We start from the raw sequence: 17519 nt of genomic DNA, 5'->3' as shown, positions 1-17519 counted from the left end.
CGACCTCCCAACTGCGAAGCAACGGTGCTAACCACTGAGCCACCTTGCAGCCCTTGTTGTGCAATGTGAAATGTAATTTTTAATTCAGATTGATGTTTGTAGAACAGGATTTTCACATGTAATGGGGTTTGTACGCTGTGGTGTTTTTAACTTTTAGGTGAAAGAGCTGAAAACTTGTTCCAGCTCTTCAAATGTGGGGACTGTTGATGGTTACACCCTACGCAGAGCCTCACCACAAATGCAGCAGGTCTCGGTTACTGAGTACTGCGGGAAAAAAAATTGCTTTACCCCGTTGTTGTTAACTGTGTTGTTGGGAGTTTGTGGTCTGAGCATCACTAGCCACAAACCGTGCAAGTGTTGCTTCGCATTTGTTGCACTTCATTCAAAATTCTCACTCACTTTTCTTTGTGCACCAGCACCAGTAGAACCACTTAACACTCAGCAGCACTCAGCTGATACAGAATGAAGGAAAAACTTTGCCCCAGTAATTCATTGAAAACACAATATTATGACTGTGTAGTTTCAGACCTGTGACTTCTAGGGACGCATTTTTATTGAATCACTGTGTGCTGCACAGTTTTTTCACAGAACAAAATGTTTCTTAGTTTTAAAAAACAGAAGCATGTGAATGTTAAGGGCTCAAAAACTAACATTAAATTTATACCAGTGTACATTCGTTCTTTTGTTTGCTCTTATATAACATGAGCCTCGGGCTATTTTCAGGGCACTACTTTGATGAGTTACACCCTTCGTATTAAATGAGTTTATTTATTTAACCTTCATTTAACCAGGAAAAGGCTCATTGAGATTAAAAATCTCTTTTTCAAGTGTGTCCAGGCCAAGACAGGCAGCAGCACAACTGACAGACAGACGAGGTCACAGCAGCATCCACACAGACATCATACCCATAATAAAGGGTGAAATTACATTTAGAAGATAAGAAATCATCAGCAGAGATCAGAAACGTAACCAGCAAAATAATCATCTGTCAAAACATCTACAGACTGATGTTTCTGCCTCCAAGTGTTCAAAGAAACCAGCTCTAGAAGTTTCAGATCTTTTTGTAAAGTGTTCCAGGCAGAGGGAGACCAGTGAATTTAAAAGCCTTGTTTCCTCGTTCAGTTCTAGCCTCAGGAACAGACAGTAACAGTAGATCCTCGGACCGCAGACTGTAACCACTAGGAGCTTTTATACAAATAAAAACCTGTAAATAATCAGGAAGCAAGCCTAAAATACATTTATAAATTAAAATATGCCAATGTTTTTTTCCTTTGTGTGGACAAATCTGAGCATCCAACACGAGAGTACAACAAACAACGGTGAGTAAAATACCTCAAACTGGTGATAAACCTTAAAGCGCCGCGATAAACTGAATCTAAAACACTCAGGCTTTGAGCTGAAGCATTCATATGTACCGTATCTCCATAATCTAACACAGACATAAAAGTGGCAACAACCAGTCTCTTTTTGGCCTCAAAGCACAGGCAGGACTTGATTCTGAAGAAAAACCCAGTTTCAATTTTAGTCTCTGTGCCAGCTGCAGGATGTGAGGCGTGAAAGAGAGACAGTCATCCATTAAAATTCCAAGGTATCTATACTGAGACCCTGAGAAGACGTGACTGCAGGCAGGTATAGAATAGAATAGAATAGAATAGAATAGAATAGAACTTTACTGATCCCTTTGGTGCAAACCTCAGGGAAACTGTTGTAAGCATGAGCAGGGCCTGAGCATCACTCGCCACAAACCGCGCTAGTGTTGCATCACGTGTTCCTCTTTATTCAAAATTCTCACTCACAAAACACAAACTTTTTATTCGTGTATGTTTCGGTCGACTTTAGTGCTGCTTTTGTGAGGAAAAGCTGACGACAAACCTACAGGCCGTCTTCTATTTACCTTCTAGAATCCCTGTAAAGCTGATGGGATGTTGAACAGTAAGACACTGAACAGCACATTTTATCGGCTGCTGTTTCTTTTTAGCAATTCTTTTAGACGTCTGTGCTTCGTGAGCTTGTGTCTTAAGTGTGTTCTAATCTATCTATCTATCTATCTATCTATCTATCTATCTATCTATCTATCTATCTATTTTTTTGCATACTTTCTAAATCTGCCAACTAAATCATTAACTAAACAATTTCTTCACCACTATGTGTGTAAAGGTGTAATAACAGGCTTTAAAATGTTGAAGTTCAACTCTGGTGGGAAACCCTCCAAAAAGCTGCTCTAGTTAGAGAACCGATTAATGATTGACGAAAAATTGATTTTTTAAAATCAGGCCTTAAGTAACTTATGAGGAGTCAAATCAGGGTTTGTTCGTGATTCTGAGTTGATTGTTAGCATTTATATTTCACCACAAACACTCCATTGTTGAAAAAGGCTACACTCACTTTTACATTTACATGAACAGCAGCTTTTATTTCACATACTTATATAACACTGAAAGTTATTTCTCATTCAGTGTCAGAAGCTTCAAGAGTCATTGTCGATGTTTTCTTCAGACTCAACAACATCATGACTGCAGTTTCTACATGTGATGCCTTTACAGACTCTACAGGCCCAGATGCTCGTGACCCCGTTCTTCTTGCAGCTGCAGCGCCGGTTGCTGTAATCTCCACGACAGTTACAGCTGGTGAACTTCAGTAGCTCCTCAGGAGCCGTTAGGTTTAGTGTTGGACCTGGCTCATACCCATACACACCTAATGTCCATCCATAGTCACTGGAGTTCAGAGACCTGCTCTGTACAAGGATCCAGTCCTGGTCTGCAGGTAGACACAGAGTGAATGCTGCACCCTCTGTTAGAGGGAGAGTCTCTGGTTTGATCACTCCTGCCGCCGCCTTCCTTGAGAACACGTTGTACCAAATTTCATCCAGTGTAGTATCTGGTTCATGATAAATGTGCTGGAGAATCGCAGCACCAGGTGGCGGCAGGAGTGATCAAACCAGAGCCTCAGAGATTACAGCAGAAACTGCAGTCATGACGTTGTTGAGTCTGAAGAAGACACAGACGATGACTCATGAAGCTTCTGGCATTGTGAATGAGAAATAACTGAGTATTATATAACTGGATCCTTGTACAGAGCAGGTCTCTGAAGCCCAGTGACTATGGATGGACATTAGGTGTGCATGGGTATGAGCTGGTTCCAACACTAGACCTAACGGCTCCTGAGGAGCTACTGAAGTTCACCAGCTGTAACTGTCATGGAGATTACAGCAACCAGCACTGCAGCTGCAAGATGAACGGGGTCACGTGTATCTGGGCCTGTGGAGTCTGTAAAGGCATCACATGTAGAAACTGCAGTCATGATGTTGTTGAGTCTAAAGAAGACATAAACAATGACTCTTGAAGTTTCTGACATTGTGAAAGAGGAGTGTTATGTAAGTATGTGAAATAAAAGCTGCTGTTAATGTAAATGTAAAGTGAGTGTAGCCTTTTTCAACAATGGAGTGTTTGTGGTAAAATATAAATGCTAACAATCAACTCAGAATCATGAAAACAATCCTGATTTCACTCCTCATATGTTACTGAAGGCCCGATTTAAAAAAATATTTTTTGACAATCATTTATCGGTACCCTAACTGGAGCAGGTTTTTTCAGGGTTTCCCACCAGAGTTGAACTTCAACATTTTAAAATAATAATAATAATAATAATAATAATAATAATAATAATAATAGCCTTTTGAGCACTTTTCAAAACAAATGTTACAAAGTGCTTTCCAATAAAATAAAATAAATTAAAAATTAAAATACAATAAGCACAAAGAATAATTGATAAAAGTAGAAAGCAAGAAGCTATAAAACATGTAACCACACACCTTTACAAACATATTGGTGAAGAAATTGTTGGCTTTAGTTGGCAGATTTGTGAAGTATCTCATAAAACGCTCTGACTATTAGGAATGATGACATTTGTTTGAGACCACTGACACAGATGAAGCCTGATGGACACATTTAAGGACAAACTCCTGAAACACTGGGATGTTCTGAGTGTGTAACCAGAGCTGCTGCAGCAGGCTGCACGTTAGAGCTGCTCTTCTCTACAGGTCTTAAATCAGAAGGTCAGTTGACATTTATATTTAGCTCTCATAGAGGACTCATACAACAGGCTCCATGCCTCTATCATGGAGGGCAGAGAGAATACATCAAATACTGAATGAAAGCGAAAGTCATCTTTATAGATTAGAGATTTTATAACCGTTTCTCCTTTACGTGCCATTTGCTATTGAATCGAGCCATCAGTCCCAATTAGATGATGAAACGTATCGATTCAGCACAAAGTAGAGATTTAAAGATAAACCGTTACGTTACTGCGCTCAAGTCTTTAATCATTTCCAAGGAAAAGGAAAGTAAGCAGATTTTTTTTCTTTTTCTTTCTTTCTTTCTTTTTTTTTTTTAATAAAGTTTTAGCTGCAAAGTGTACTTACTCGCTAAAGAAGACCGATCCTGTGTGTGCGCGTCTGCATTAAGGAAGATTATGATTTGGTCCAGCAGCGTCCTGCAGCTGTCTGCGGGGCGGGGCGGGGCCTGCTGCGTCACCGCCGTGACGTCACTGATCGATCACTCATCGATCAGCCGTCCATCCGGAGGACGTACATGTTGCTTTGCCTTTAAATCTGTATTCGTGTTTGTTTGTTTTTTGTTTAGAATTTACATACACAAGCGTTTTTTCAGTCTTTAACACGAGAGTCATGTGATTGGTTATTCTTTAGTTTAAATAATTAAATAAAAATAAAAATTAATGTTGAACTTTATTGATATACAGTCGTCCTCAAATGTAGTCAGACCCTTCAATTAAAGAAAAGGCAAAATTCACAATAGTCACACAAATAAGTAGAAACTGAAAAAAGTAATAATAAATAAAAAAAAGTTGCTAAATTATAGTTTAGTGGAATAAGACATTGATTTTGAATTGGGGTTGAAAAGAATAATTAAAAAAAAAAGAAGTGTCCCAAACAAATCAGAGCACTTTGCTGAGGAGCAGTGAAACCAGAACACCTGTAAACAGGTGCAGAAGTCTGACTGAGAGTTACAGAAAACACCTGATGGCAGTGATTGGCTCAAAGGGTTGTTCAACTGATTGATTCCAAAATCTAATCATTCCGAGGAGAGGCCATTCCTAGCTCACCTGTAAAAGATCAACTAGTTAGACCTTAGCACTCGAGCTAGAGACTGTTCACAGACACACACACACACACACACACACACACACACACACACACACACACACACACCTGGTCAGTGGCAACTACAACAATAAATAAAGGGTAGAAGAATAAACAATTAATAAATAGAAAATCAATAGATTATTAAAAAAAATGTCAGAGTATGACTTTTGAGGAGAGATGAATCTATCAGATGAATGACCGACGCTATTCCCAACTAGCAGAGAACGTTCCCACAACATTGACAAACATTGCCTGCAAGTTGTAATAACTGTGTCTACATTACGTATTTTAATCAAATAGTCAAAGAATCTTTCAAGAACATTTTCATTTACATCACTGCTCTTACAAAGCAAATGCAATGTTTTGAAATCAACATTAAGAGAACGTTTGCAGGAACACAGATTAACTTGATAACAAAGGAGAAACATTCCCAAACCAACATTCAAAAAAAAAAAAAAAATCAGAAGTTGCAGAGGCCACTCAATTCTAAATTAATTGGCAAGAATCAAATCATTTGTTTTAAAAAATTAAAAAAAAATCTGTGTTCTTCTGTAGTTAGAGTCAGAGCAACATCAGAATTAGAAAATATAGTTAATCTTATGCGTATGTATCACGTTTCTATTGTTCAAAATGACTTGTAGAGTAAGACTCTGCATTGTGGAGAAAGATTCCCCCTTTTCAACACCAGGGAGTAAATAAAATAGTTTAAATCAGCTCCACCTCAATCACATACAGACTAGCATTAAAATGAGGCTTCAGCTGAAGGTTAATGCATTCATCATTAGGCTATATTACAATAATGTCCTTGTCTATGTAACAACACCTACAAATCTAAGGTTTCATTAACCAAAACTTTAAAATCCACTGGAAACTAATTGAACTTTTGTCTCTTAACTTGTATTACCTAATTTTGCACATCACACATAAGCAGAATAATGTAATCATTTGACTCGAGTTTCACAATTCATCTGACAACATTTGTTCTCTCTCTTATGAAAAGCAGAAGAGTGGCGTGCATGAAGCAATGCAGCTTTGAGTTCCTCTGTGAATCGTTTTTTTTTTACCGAATGATCCCTCCCATGATGTTTTTGAACCTGTACTTATTTTACTTAAACCAGGACACAACTAAGCAACAAAAATACAACTGCAGGACGCACACCAACGCAGGTGTTACTGAAAGGAGCCTGCAGCTTAGAAACACTGTTCATATGTGTAGTTTTTAATTTTCTGACTACAGGTTGTTTGTGTGAATAAGTAGAAGATGGTACATGTAAGTACTATATATGTACAATGTGCATGTAGATATGTTGCATTGTATGTATTGGAGAGCCACATAGAGTACAAAATAAAAGATATGATGAGAATAGAGAGGACTGGATTCATAATGACCTCGTTTTTGTTTTTTTTAATTTAAGAACAGTTTGTCTTCCAAAAACCAAATGGCTGTAAATGTAAAGCTTGAGATGATATTATGACCGTTACAGCAGTCTCTTCTTTTTCCCATCAGAGCTCTTCAGACAGATGAAACATCTGCCCCAGACTTCCTCAAACAGAGTTCCTCATAACGTTCCTCACATGTGAAATAGAAATGAAAAGCCTGAGTAGCGTAGTAACGTTTTGTACTGTTTTTTGTTGTTGTTTGACATCAATATTGATCCATATTCTGGAGGTGCAGGTAAAAATACCGATCAAAATATGGAAGAAACAGGACAGTTCTTCACACTATGAGACATAAATTGAGTCTGAAATTGGTTCTGCATATGTTGGCTCCAAGAACAAGCACATTCAGTATCTACATAGTCTACATAGAGCAGACCAAAGTACATCATAAGCGCACTCTTGTTTCCGTATAACGTCACCATCGTCGGAGTGTCTCTCCCCTCCATCAAAGACATCTCCACCACACGCTGCACCCGAAAAGCCACCAGCATTGTGAAAGAACCGACACGCCCTTCACACAAACTCTGCACACTCCTGCCGTCTAGCAAGAGGTTCAGAAGCATGCGGGCCCGACTGTGCAACGGCTTCATCCCTCAAGACGTAAGACTGTTAAACATTCAAGGACTGGACTAACACACAAACAAACACACACATACACACACTACTTCCATTGTGTTGTTTTGTCCGTGTTGTGTTGGTATTGCCTTGTTGGTATTCCTGATTTTTATTTTATCTTATCTTTTTGCACTTTAGCTCTGGATCTGGTTACTGTGTACTGTACAGCTGTATGTGGTTGAAACGTCAATAAAGCCCTTTGAATTTGAATTTGAAGTGAAGTTTGAATTGCGCATTCACTGCTTTTCTGCAGCACAGCCAACACTGAAGAGCGCAAACAGGGCGGCTTGTTCAAACATATCGTGACGTGACTTTCATTCTCTGCACTGTTGTGGGCCCGTGAAGCCAAACTGTGACTCTCTTTGTAATTCTGATGAAACCCAACAACACTAATTTGTCATCAGACATGTCACTGTTCAGTTCCCGAGAGCTCACTCTGTGTTTGCAATAACAGCCTTATAACAGTATGAGATGGAGGCTTTTTAGACGAGCTCATCATCCCTCTGTATTGCTTGGCTCTCACTTTTGTTTTTTTGTTTTTTTTTATGTGGTCTGGGTCTAAATACTGTAGCAGCGTACCTGCTGCCACTAATGCTGCTGCACAGGAAGCACAGAAAGCTGCATGCAGTCTGATCTTACAAAGAAAAGAGCATCTGAAGGTTCCAGGCTACATTAGCACGACTAGCATCCAGCTCTTTGCACTGTTGGTAATTAAAATAGAAGACTGGGGGGAAGAATGCATGGGATGTATTACAGCAGCAATGCTGTGTCATTGGAATGCTCGTGTAACGGAGCTGCAGTTAAGAATCAACTTTTTAGTGACTCATTGTTATTAGGCGGATATTTACACTCACAGTAGAGTTTCGAGCAGGCGGAGAGGAGGTTCTGATGGGGACATTAATTGTCTTTCAAAATTCTCCTATTTGTCTGTAGGCCACGGTTGGTCGTGCCATAGGTGAATCATTTTGTCCTAACGGTTGTGGAGCTGTTACTGACTGATTTAGAGAATATTTTATTTCAGGAGGAAATTTAAAAAGCAGGCTACAGGGCTCAGGTGATTCATGTGTGTCGTCTTCTCTGTCCTCTGTCCAGCGTTCCTCAGACGATAGTCACAATATTACTGTGTTCATGGGGTTGGTAGCACTGTTGCCTCGCAGCAAGAAGGTTGCCAGTTCGCATCCCGGTGGGGGCACCAGAATCTTTCTGCGTGGAGTTTGCATGTTCTCTCCGGGTTCTCCGACTTCCTCCCACACAGTCCAAAAACATTTTGAGGTTAATTGGTGATTCTAAATTGTCCGAGTGTGTGCTTGGTTGTCTGTCTCTAAGTGTAGCCCTGTGATAGACTGGTGACCTGTCCAGGTGTCCCCTGCCTTCGCCTTAAGTCGGCTGGGATAGGCTCCAGCCCCCCATGACCCTAGTGAGGATTAAGCGGTGCACAGATAATGGATGGATGGATACTGTGTTCATATGGATGAACAGAGAATAAAACAACTCTTTCGCTGGACCTTATTTTCACAATTTTTGCCTGAATGTCAAAGTAAACTGAATTCTGTTCTTTGCTGTAGCTACAAATTTGTACCGCAAACACTGATTATTAGCCTTCAAGATGTAACCTTGGATGGACTTTAGGGTTGGTAAAGATTGGGAGAAGGGGCGGGAGATAAATAAAAAAAATACTAATAATGCAGTGGTCATTGTACAGTGCAAAAAGGATCAACTGAATGTGCACTTGCCAGACTGTCAGAAACACCAATATATGTAGAAACTGGCACAGAATGCAACGTCATACCTCCAAAAAATGTAAACAATCATTTCAGACTCTAATGCAAAGCTGTGTGAAGACAGTCACTCACATTTTCACATAACAGGAAATGACAGCTACATTTTTTTTGTCACTTTGAAGAGGAAACAAATCATTTCCCGCCACAGTCAGACAAACCAGACGAATGTTCGTGTCTAGTATTCAAGTTTTATTTTTCTCAACGTAGAAACATGTGACAAAAACATTTAACCAAAAATAAATTATAAAAAATAAATAACAACACAAAAGGTAAATGACATAAAAGCTTCATGTGATTAACACTCAAGAACTCCATCATTCAAAGAACCGAATCAGTTTGTTGTTCCTGTAATGAAAAGTGTTTAAATCTGATGGTGTCTTTGAACATGTGAGAAACCTTTTTGCGTTCTGGTGTCTGTGTTACCTAATGTTGAAATAACCAAGAGTCTTCATGCATTTACAGGTAGAGACGCCCACAAGTCGTCAGTCTGCTTTAATTACAGCCGTATGACAGAATGTGGGCATGTAATAGGAGAAAACACAATAAAGTTTACTGCTTTAAACGATACGTGCCCCTGTGTTTATCTGAACCGCCACAAACAGAAACTTGAACAGTGACAGTCATACGCGACTCCCACGGAAAACCACAGTCTGTTCATGTAGGCACTCATCGGTTACGATTCACAAGCTTTAAGTTGGGGTTAAGATTCGAGGTGGGTACAGCTGAAGTTACAAACTTGGGGGACATTTTCCGACACGTTTTTTTTAAAGTGCCAAAAGTCATTGTTCAGACATCCAGAGGAAAACTGCTCAACTTGATTGTTAGTGTCTCTAAGCTACTTGTCTGTGATTTTCCAATGTCAGTTTAATGTGAAAGATGAAGTGGGTCATTCAGGCAACCAGATACTCTGCATCTGTGCAAAGCCACACTTGACCTCCTTCCCATTTTCACTCACATGTTCTTTTATTTCTTTTATCTGCACTAAACACACTGAGATACACAAACACCCAGTTGGTCAGGCTTTCGTTTTAAGACGTCCTCAGTCTGGGACCTCGCAGTGACCATCTGCGCTGCCGCCGTCGTCTTCAGGGAGATGGAAACACATGCGCATTCTGCGTCTGAGTCTCTTCTTAAGCTGAAGGCGGCGCTGGACTGAGGTAGAGTTGTACTCCTGGGCCTTTAGCTTGCTGTAGTAGTCGGAAAACTTGTTGAAGAGGAAGGAGATGGGCATGCCGTTCAGAATGATACCAAACGAGATGCAGCCAAAAGCCACGAGGCGGCCGAGGATAGTAACAGGAACCACATCCCCGTAGCCCACAGTGGAGATGCTGACCTGAGAGAGAGAAGTGAACAGTCCTATATTCAGCTGTCTGGAACATTGCCTCCACTGTATTCATGATCATTAGAATAATGGGCTAAAACTGAGTGAGGTGAAGGGAAAGAGTGGGACAACATCTGCTGACACCTGAAGGAAGCTTTGTACAGTCTGCAATGCATGCTAATCCGAACCCGAACCCATACAACAGCCGCTCATGTGAAACTTAAAAAGATCCTGAGAACTTTTGGACCTCCATTTGGTGCATCAGGCTGCTCCTCCGAACTAAACCCTCAGAGCACTGAGACAGAGTGTTCTTAGGTTGAACGTTTGCACCAGCTTGCGTCCTCTCTCTTCATCTAAAGAGCAAACTGTCGTGTAAATTACTTTTTCTATCTCCATCGTAAAACAAGGAGGACAGTGACATAGTTGAGGATGACAGCAGTGATTATGTCTCTGTGCTTCTGCTGTAGTCTTAACTGGCGATTGCACGTATCATAAATGACTCTCATGCAAACATCAGATTCATTTTCAAATCCCGCAGTGCTCCAAAACTTTTTTTTAAAAAGGAAGTGGTAATTATTTCATGTTTCAAATGGGAACTTGTATGTTGCAATTTTGTCCACTCACACACACTGTCAGTGGCATTTGTAGGACCAAGAAACCACACTGATCAGTTACTAAAATTGTGTTTGTTGTCACACTATGTCGTGTTGGGTACATCTTATGTATTAAGTACGAGCCTGTTTTGCAAGAGAGAAGAGATTGTAATGAGCCAACGAGCTGCTGTAGTGTCAGACACAAAGAAAGCATTTCCTTCCTTTTGGTTTCCTTATCTCAGATGCAATATTGTTGATTGCTCAACACAATAGGTTTGCACACAGAAAGAAGACATAATGGGCAGATGTTAGTGGACACCTAGTCATACAGCTACTGATACTTACTGCAGCCCACCACCACGCGTACGGGATGCTGCTGATGGGAGACCCCTCGGTTTCCCTCTCGGCTGAATGCAGCAGAGCAGAGAACGTGAAGATCCCCATGGCGATAAAGAGCAAAATGCAAGAGGCCTGCTGGTAGCACTGCCGCAGGGTAAACCCAAACGCCCTCATGCCGGTTGAGTGGCGGGCCAGCTTCAAAATCCGAAAGATCCTCAGCAACTTAACTACTTTGAGGACATGGCTGACCTTGCTGAACCGAGCCATGGCCTTCAGGTCTTCCTGTGCATTTACATCTTCTGCGTCACTTGTGGCTTCGAAGATGATCTGGATGAAATAAGGCATGACTGACAACATGTCCACAAAGTTGAGTCCACTCTTTAAGAACATCCTGATGTTCGGATTGGTGATAAGGCGAATTACATACTCAAAGGTGAAGAACACTATGGTGATAATCTCCACCCATTCCATGTGTGTTTTGTCGTTGATTTTATAAACCTGAAGTTCTTTCACGGTGTTAAGACTCATTGCGACGATGGAGAAGAGCACAAAAAGGTTAGAGATCAAAGTGAAAATCTTTGCCAAACTTGAAGAGTAGGGATTCTCCACAATGTCCCACAGAGTCTTACGCACATCCCCAAACACCATGTCTTTAAAAAACTCGTCGTTGTACTTCACCTCGATCTCAGCCATCAGTTCCTTATCCACCTTTAGGTTGTCCTTCACCTCATCTGCCTTCTCCTCAAACACCATCCAGCAGCAGAGCTGGGTGTCCTTCAGGCTCAGGCCCCAGTATTCAATTTCCTCCTCAAAGTTGATGGGGCACATTTCCCGTACGATCCACAGCACGCCGCTTGTGTAAAAATGGCAGACATGGTGGAAGAAGGCAGGATCGCGGTCAAAGAAGAACTCATTCTTGCGTACAGAGTAGTCATCACACAGTGTGAGGACTTTGGCCCGATCCTTGCAGAGAACCAGGGAGCCGATCCGGGTGTCAGGGTATTTAATGGCACACTGTTTTGGAATATGAAACACTTTCCCTCCAATGTTCAGGTTGATGTTCTGCTCCTGGTTAGGTCTCTCCTCATCTTTGGGACGGTCAACTATGATGATAGGACTGTCCAAATTCTCCAGAGAGCTCCAAGCTTTGACTGCTTTCTCCTGAGAAAACGGGAACGTTTTGTTGTCCTCTAAACCCTTTGAGAGACAGTTGATGGTAGAGCGGCGGGTTTGCAAACATCTCTGCCGCTCAGCATTCCCCGAGTAAGCCATAGCAACAGTGGTTCAAGGCAGCCAGTCAATGCAACAGCACGAAAGAGAAAAAAACATCAAAGGAAATACTCCTGGGGTGACGATTCTAGCAACACATGGCTTATCGCTGAATCATCAGAAAGACTGCATCTGGTCCTGCAGGAACTGTTATCCCAGCGAATAGCAGCACTTCCTGTTTTGGTGGCTCAGAGAGTGTCGTCCAGGAAGCCAGGGGGAGAGGAAGAGGTTCCCCTGTCTGACTGTTACTGCAGAGACAACACATTTGGTTCAACTGAGCGGCAGACCAAGGACAGGTAGCCGTGACTTTATCAATTTAATCTCATTGGTGCCTGTCCAAGGTTCCTTAAGTAGTTGTAAATATAGGGGAGGAGGAGGGATTAAAAAACAAAGTTGATTTAAGGATTTTGAAGTGACGAGGCAAAGGGCCATCTCAGGCCTTATGCAGACTTTTCTTTAAATTCCACTTCAGAACTAACTTTTTTTTCCTCTTTTGTTTCATCATAATGTTCACGTAACTCCAAACTTGTGATAAATCTGAATTTATGCTGCTTACAGATGCATCCTTTGGTAAAAATGAACACTTTATACTGGATGCTTCTTAGTTTAACATTGGTTAAAAATTTACAAGGTAGATTTTCCAACTTATTTTTTAAACAAATTCACCTACCATGGTAAAACATTTCATAATTGGTTGGATTCCACTTCATTACTTTGTTTAAATGCAGATACGCAATCAAATGCAATTATTTTGTTATTCGCGGGCAACTGATGTCCCTCAGACTGCGACAGAAAAGTCATCTTATATCCCTTTCGGCTTAATCAAGGAAGTGTGATCTCCTGCTAACCTACTTGTCCAGCCTCACAACCGATCTTAAGATTATACCTGCCAGGGACAAAGGGATTGGCAAGGTTTAATGGAAAACGGCAGCACAACAGGATCCACGGTGGAGGGGAACAGAGCAGAAAGAATCCTCCAGAGGGCGCAGAACCAGCTGCTCAATGAAAGAGTGAGACAGGTCCATTTCACCACCGACTCACTTTGAAGAATAACAACATGCATGAGAAACTGTCAGCACTTTTACTTCGGGAAATTTTAGAAGAAGTTTCTAATCGCAGACATACAGCACAGGACATATCACGGAGGGCAACCACAGTGTGTTCACAATCAGAAACATCAGCAGATCAACATGTCCGCAGGTGAAGAACCAACGGTCTAAACCTTGGAGCCATCTGACCTCTTTGGACAGCTGTCAAATGTGCTACTTTCTGCCACCTTATTGTTCTGCTCAGAAAAGGATGTTCCTGCCTAAATTCTTTGACAAAGAGCTTCACATTCCAACACTTTTTTGTTCACGGAATGATAAAAGACGCCTCCGTGTCACAACTGTACTGTAACAAAGCAGCTGCAGGAAGCAGAAGTGGCCGAATGATTTGGCAAATCCATCTGTCTGGTATGTGCAGACTGAAGATGGTTATCAACACAACAACAAACTGAAGTCCAGTAATGACACGATGAAGCTATCAGTGCTCATTTGCTAATTCCTTTCATTATCTTCACTGTCATTTACCCGACGTAAAGACACAGGCAGGCGGACGGCACAACTGACCGGTTACAGAGCAGTTAGAACTGACAGTAATGAGATATTTGTACCTTTTTTACAAGCTTGATGTGTGTGTTGGTGTGAATTACTCAACTACCCCCATGCTTTAAGCTGATTAAGCTTAAAAAATAAATAAATCAGTAAAATGTTGGTTTTAATTGAAAAGTCTATGAGGTGACTTTACAAACTGACTGACTGAGGCTACAACAAAAAGATGAGTGTTCAGTATTACGTAATTTTTTATTATTTTTTTTAAAAAGAGCTCGATCACAAAGCATGGCGGCGGCAGCAGCATCAGCACAGCAGCCGTGAGGTTGTTTTGTAGGAAGCCAACTGTTGAAATAGGAAAAGTTGGTGCCTCTTTTACATCCATCCATCCATGATCTATACATCGCTTAACCCTTTCAACACAATAGCCCGCTATACCGGTCTGCGGCTTTGATCCCGTCAACCCTGCAGACCGGTATAGCGGCTCCGGTATGTGGCGACTTTCTGTGACATTTATTTTGACTGTCTATCAGTGGGAATCCTTGTATGTGAACAAGCGAGTCAGTCAAGAAATAAATTATGCAAATAATAAGTCTATCCCAGCTGACTCAGGGTGAAGGCAGGTTCACCTGGACAGGTAACCAGTCTATCACAGGGCTACACTTAGAGACAGACAACCAAGCACACTCACATTCACACCTACGGACAATTTAGAATCACCAATTAACCTCAACATGTTTTTGGACTTTGTGGGAGGAAGCCGGAGAACCCGGAGAGAACCCACGCTGCACGGGGAGAACATAGAGACTCCACACAGAAAGATCCCGGTGCCCCCACCGGGACGCGAACCGGCGACCTTCTTGCTGCGAGGCAACAGTGCTACCAAGTGAGCCACCTTGCAGCCCGGGAGGGATTCAATGTAAGGTTAATATAAATACTTTACCCGTACTGTCAATAGGCTGTGGGGTTCGTTCAAATCCCAATTTTGCACCAGGACCATTTCATTTTTTTGCATTCATGCAGGGAATAAAACGGGGAGCAGGACAAATATAATCAACACTTACGACTGCTTTGACATACATCACAATGATTTTGTTTTTATTTCATAATTAGCATTTCTTACTTTATCACTGCTGCCTAACTAAATGCACTTAGTAACATTGCTTTTGAGAGTGCCATTTTTCCAGGCATTGCATTTTATAATGCATTTGGACATGAAGTATTACCTGGTACTGCCGGTAGGAGAGGCAAACAGGAGCACATGTAGTAAAAATGGACACATACATATGGGAAAAAAAATACTTTATTTGATTCATTTACAGCATTTAACAGTGTTCAACAGGACTACAGCAGATGCGGTGCTCCCTAGAAATAAATAAAACCCTTCGAAATAAATACCAACGACACAACTCAGCAGTTTTAGCACGTTTGCAGAATTATCACTCAAATAGTGCCAATAGATTTTTAGAGGTCCAACCGATTCGTACATTTCTCTGAGACCATCACAACAATAACAAAAAGACTGAAATCAGACAAGGCACGTCAACCGTTCAAACATTCACCAGCGATAACCAGAGTCACTTCTCGAGCAAAAGCAAACCTCCCAGAGACACTCAACAAAAGAAAACACACATCACGAACGTAGCACCACCGTGCTGGAAGCATCGATACACCAAACCTGCCACCAGAGAAACTCTCCGTCTCTTCACTCCCACAACTTAACACAACTACAGTTACTCCTTGTTTTTCCAACCGTTTTATAAGAATTGCTGACACTTGGAGAAATACGCCTGTTTGCTTTCTCACAGTTAGATGAAGGTCAGTTTGACGCCAGGAGTTAGCTGAGCTGAGCGGAGCATAACAACAAGGTTAAACAGCTCACTAATTGACACATTACTCCTTGTTTGTTTATTGAATTATCCTGGAATCTTGTTAGCGGGACGCTGAAGGTCCAGCGGAGGCTTCAGTTCCTGCTCCCAGCAAAGCAATACAATTAACAAACGAGATACGGCCGTATGATTAGGTAGATTTAAAGGCGTTGGTGGAGGGATTTTAATACTGTTGAACAGTGTCTGCCTGCTAACCGGCTGCTGTGACAATCAGTCACTCGTTAGGGGTCGGGGAGTTAGCACATAGGCGCATTTCACAAAATGTTCAACTATTCTTTAAAAACAAATGATCGAATACCAGAGTGTACAACAATTCACAGACTTAAAAAAAAAAGAATGTACCTTTATTTTTTGGAATCTTTTCCTCTTAGTAAAAGGCCACTTTAAACTGAGCAGCACTGATGCTGCACTGATCAGCTGCAGGAAGACAGTCGCCTGCACAAACTGTTCATCATTCAGGTACCAGATATTATATTCCAGCAACAGAAAAGAAGCTCCCAAAATGTAATTGGTCTAAAAAGAGGCAGCATTTGTGTCCCAAAATCAGATTTTAAACCAAATTTGTCCTTCAATGCCTACTGTAATCAGTGTTGTCTATAATTCAAGTTCACTGGACCAAAGGTAGCACATGTTCACATTGAGGCTCTGGAGTCTCACACTGACAAGCTAAGACTGTAGGAACAAACCAGAGGAGCACCAGGTTTCCTTAAGAATTCTGTCAAATTATTCACAGTATTCCTGTTGGAAATGGGCACGTGAACATCATACAACAATACTGCAGAAGTTCAGGAAATTCAACGGTGAAACATTCAAAACACACAGAGAGAGAGAGAAAGTGCAACTGATCAAAATAAAACTACACCAGAACTGCAACTCGTCATTATTTCTTTCAATTACTCAGTTGTTTTTGGTATAAAATCTCCAAAGAGGAAAACAAGACTCTTCAAATTATTTGTGTTTTGTCTGATCAACAGTCCAAAACATGTCCAGTTACTTTTAGAAGAAATGACTCGAAGACGCTCAAAAACACTTGAGAGGCAGAAACTAGTAAATTATTTTGCTGATAATCAAAATCCAGTAAAGTTTACTGGCAATAAAGTCACTTGATTACCCAATTTATCAACTGATACTTTCAACCCAGATCACATTTCCACTGAATGTTCTGGAGACCATGCAACGTACCTGCTCATCAGATAACTAAATATTACAAAAATAAGGCATCTATTCATTTGAACTGATATTTAAAGAAGAAGAACATGTGCGTGTTTGCTTTTCTGCTGCCTACAGCTTTCTGAGTGAATAAAGAATGAACATCATCAACAACAACAACAAGTTCTGCATCCCGCCCTTCCTGAAGATAACGGAGGTCTGGGAGCCACAAGGCCACAGGCAGGCCGGCAGGAAGAAGAAGAAGAAAGAGGGGCTGCAGCGCCGCTTTTCTGTTTAATGTCTGTGTTTTTATTTTGTCTCCGCTTTTCACGTTTTTAATTTAATTTAATTTAATTTTTTTAACAAAAGG

At 41.1% G+C, this 17519-nt stretch overlaps 2 protein-coding genes across 2 annotated transcripts in view; both read right to left on the bottom strand.

The window, feature by feature from the left end:
* The window catches only part of LOC103355553 (UDP-GlcNAc:betaGal beta-1,3-N-acetylglucosaminyltransferase 3), an 11118-nt gene extending 6643 nt beyond the window's left edge, over positions 1–4475 (bottom strand). The window contains exon 1 of the mRNA XM_008279397.1: positions 4421–4475. The gene's annotated coding sequence lies outside the window, so the exon portion shown is untranslated. The remainder of the gene's footprint in view (positions 1–4420) is intronic.
* Positions 4476–9245: 4770 nt separating this feature from the next.
* On the bottom strand, positions 9246–12522 carry LOC103355552 (potassium voltage-gated channel subfamily V member 2-like). The gene is made up of 2 exons (XM_008279395.1): positions 11257–12522; positions 9246–10330 (listed from the first exon to the last, which is right to left on the bottom strand). The coding sequence occupies exons 1-2, from the start codon at positions 12520–12522 to the stop codon at positions 10037–10039; spliced, it is 1560 nt and encodes a 519-aa protein (XP_008277617.1). The 3' UTR covers positions 9246–10036.
* Positions 12523–17519: the final 4997 nt, after the last annotated feature.

This window comes from Stegastes partitus, unplaced genomic scaffold (genome assembly GCF_000690725.1).
Source record: "Stegastes partitus isolate 25-593 unplaced genomic scaffold, Stegastes_partitus-1.0.2 Scaffold157, whole genome shotgun sequence".
Lineage (NCBI taxonomy): Eukaryota > Metazoa > Chordata > Actinopteri > Pomacentridae > Stegastes > Stegastes partitus.
The sequence above is the reverse complement of the archived record's forward strand: the minus strand, read 5'-3'. Positions and strand labels throughout refer to the sequence as shown.